This window comes from Aegilops tauschii, chromosome 2 (assembly GCF_002575655.3).
Source record: "Aegilops tauschii subsp. strangulata cultivar AL8/78 chromosome 2, Aet v6.0, whole genome shotgun sequence".
Lineage (NCBI taxonomy): Eukaryota > Viridiplantae > Streptophyta > Magnoliopsida > Poales > Poaceae > Aegilops > Aegilops tauschii.
In genome coordinates, this window is record NC_053036.3 from 573843385 (window position 1) to 573846329 (window position 2945).

At 55.6% G+C, this 2945-nt stretch overlaps 1 protein-coding gene across 1 annotated transcript; it reads right to left on the minus strand.

Moving 5' to 3' along the window:
- Nucleotides 1–326: 326 nt before the first annotated feature.
- LOC109762311 (uncharacterized) lies at nt 327–782 on the minus strand. Its single transcript, XM_020321147.1, has one exon. The coding sequence runs from the start codon at nt 780–782 to the stop codon at nt 327–329; it is 456 nt and encodes a 151-aa protein (XP_020176736.1).
- Nucleotides 783–2945: the final 2163 nt, after the last annotated feature.

Below are 2945 nucleotides of genomic sequence, written 5' to 3' on the forward strand. Positions count from 1 at the left end.
AGCCAGTCTGGGTAGAACATTTCCATGATGAAGATGGCTGCTAGAAGCCGGGCGATTTCTTCACCAACGATCCTTCTCTTCTCTTCTGATAGGCGGCGGAGGGGTTGCTTTACAGGCTTTGCATCCGATCTCACATGCAGCTTGTGCTCAACGTACTCCCTTGGAACACCCAGCATGTCCTCTGGAGACCATGCGAAGATGTCCCGAGTCTCACAGAGGAAGTCGACGAGCTCGCTTTCCTATTTGCTGTCAAGGTTGGACCCTATGACAGCGTACTTCTCTAGGTGCGCCAGGTCCAAGACGATCTTCTTGGTCTCCTTGGCCGGCTAGAAGGAGGCCCCGGCCTCGGCGTCCTTGGGGTCAGATGGCATGGCTGGCAGCTCACAGGCCATGGCCACAGCCCGGTCAAGGAGACGCTTCTCTTCGGCGATGACGAGGGACTCGGCCAGCCGGCTGCTGGCGGCAGCACACCTGAGCGACTTTTGGTAGTCGCCGGCAATGGTGATGATGCCCTTGGGACCCGGCATCTTCATCATTAGGTAGGCGTAATGAGGAACCACCATGAATTTGGCGAAAGCTGGCCGGCCCAAGGGCGCGTGGTAGGCACTATCCAAGTCAACCACCTTGAACCAGATTGACTCGGGGCAAAAGTGGGTATTGTCGCCGAACAAGGTATCAATCTTGACCTTGCCGATTGGAGAGTAGGAAAGCCTAGGGACAATGCCATGGAACATGGTTCGGTTGGGCTGGAGTTGCTTTTCCTTCATGCCCAGCTTCTCCATGGTGTCGCGGTAGAGGATGTTGATGCTGCTACCGCCGTTTATCAAGATCCGGGAGAAGCCGCAAACCCGTCTCTCCGTTGAGAAGGTGGAGTCCAGCACCATTGCATAAGCACCCGGCGAAGGCATCACAGCCGGCTGGTCATCACGGCTCCAGGTGATGGGTCTCTCGGACCAGTGCATAAATTGGGGGACCTCTGAGGTGACAGCATTCACCTCGCGGTGTTGCTAGCGCCGACTGTGCTTGTTGTCGGATTCACTGGTGAAGATGACGTAAGTGGCGTTCGCGTCGGCGAACTCGTCTTGGAGCATGCCAACTGGTCGGGCCGCCGGCTGCTGGGGCGCCGGAGCCGCCGGACCGGCTGGAGGAGGCGGCAAGCCCTCACCCTTGGCGATTCGGGCGAGCCAGTTGCACTGCCGGGTGGTGTAGTTGGATGGCTTGGTGCCGCTGTGGAACTTGCATGGGGCATCGAGGGTCTTCTCGAAGGAGAAGGCAGGCAGCCAGGCACCCTTGCCGCCCTTCGGACGCTTGGGGCCGGGTTGCCCGACCAGCTGCTGATCCTCAACAGTGGCCACTTGCCGGTTGTTGGAAGCCGGCTGCTGGGCCTTGCGCTTGTTGTCGTTCGGCTGTTGGCACCGGTTGGAGTTACTAGCCGGTGTTTGAGGAGCCGGCGGGAGCACCTTCCCGGACGCGCCAACCCGGATCTCTGAATTCATGGAGGAGTCGGCCATGGCGTACTTGTCCGCCACGACCAGGAGCTCGTCCAAGGTAGCTGGCTCATCGCATAGAAGCTTGTGCTTGAGCTGAGTGCCCTCTCTGCACCTGGCTATGAAGTACTCGATTGTTTGCACCTCATGCACCCCTTCACAGAAGTTGTGCAGCCCAGCCCAGCGCGTCAGGTAGTCACGGGTGGACTCAGTCGGACCCTAAACGCACATGGAGAGCTGGCGAGGCTTGGGGGCGCTTGCACTACAAAAAAATACACTTCCGTGATGATACGTGTTTGTCACAGTAGGTCACGTTTTCTGTCATGCATGTACATCCATGACAATTTTATGACAGAATCAAGATAGTCATACCTGTGCTGTCGTAGAAGTGTTCCATGACATTACCAAAATTATCATCACGGAAGTGTCCACTTCCATGACGATAAATCGCGCGTCACAGAAGTGCTTTCGTCAAGGGTGACCGACACGTGGCATCCACCGTAACGGAACGCCGTTAAGCTATCGGGTCTGGTTTTGGATCCGATAACCCGTTAACAGCCCCGACCAATGGGGATTTTCCACGTGTAAAATCGTCATTGGCTGGAGGAAACACGCGTCGGCTCACCGTTGGGACAGATGTCATCCACTTATTGGACCCAAAGTGCCTATGATACGTCGACACGTGGCACGGCCCAACAGTGGCCCATAAAGTTTAAATGGGCCGGCCCAACTAAAGGCCCACAAGATTTTGCGGCCCATAATGGGACGGCCCAGCTAAAGGCCCACAAGATTTTGTGGGCCATAATGGGCCGGCCTAGGTAAAGGCCCACAAGATTTTTGCGCGCCATAATGGGCCGGCCCAGGTGAAGGCCCACAAGATTTTTGTGGACCATAATGGGCCGACCGAGCTAAAGGCCCACGAGATTTCCCCAACATTAATGGGCCGGCCCAGCTGTAGGCCCACAAGATTTTGAGGACCCTAGTAGGCCGGCCCATTAACTGGCTGCCATGTTTTGGGCCAAATGCCGGCCCATATTTGATCCGGTCCATTAATGGCCTGCCACGTTTCGGGCCTAATAATGGCCCGTATGAGATCCGGCCCATTAAAAGCCTACCACGTTCTGGGCCAAATTACGGCCCAGATCAGGTCCGGCCCTTTAACAAGCTTTGGGCTAAATTATGGTGAATATCAGATTCGGCCCGTCAACTGGACGCTACGCTTTTGCGCCCATTTGCTAAAGGCACATTTAGTAATTCGGCCTGATATTAGTTTCGGCCTGTTAAGGGCCCGTTTAATATTTCGGCCCTATATTAATTTTGGCCTGTTAAAAGCCCGTCATATAGTTGGGCCTAACTACGGCCTGGTTTGCATTCGGCCTGCTCGCAGCCGATAATCTGATTGGGCCAAACAAGGACCGAGACAATTTTGGCCTGTTATAAGCCCATGATTTGATTGGC

Coding starts and splice junctions, on each gene's coding strand:
- LOC109762311 (XM_020321147.1), bottom strand. CDS start 782: ATGGAGAAGCTGGGCATGAAGGAAAAGCAACTCCAGCCCAACCGAACC.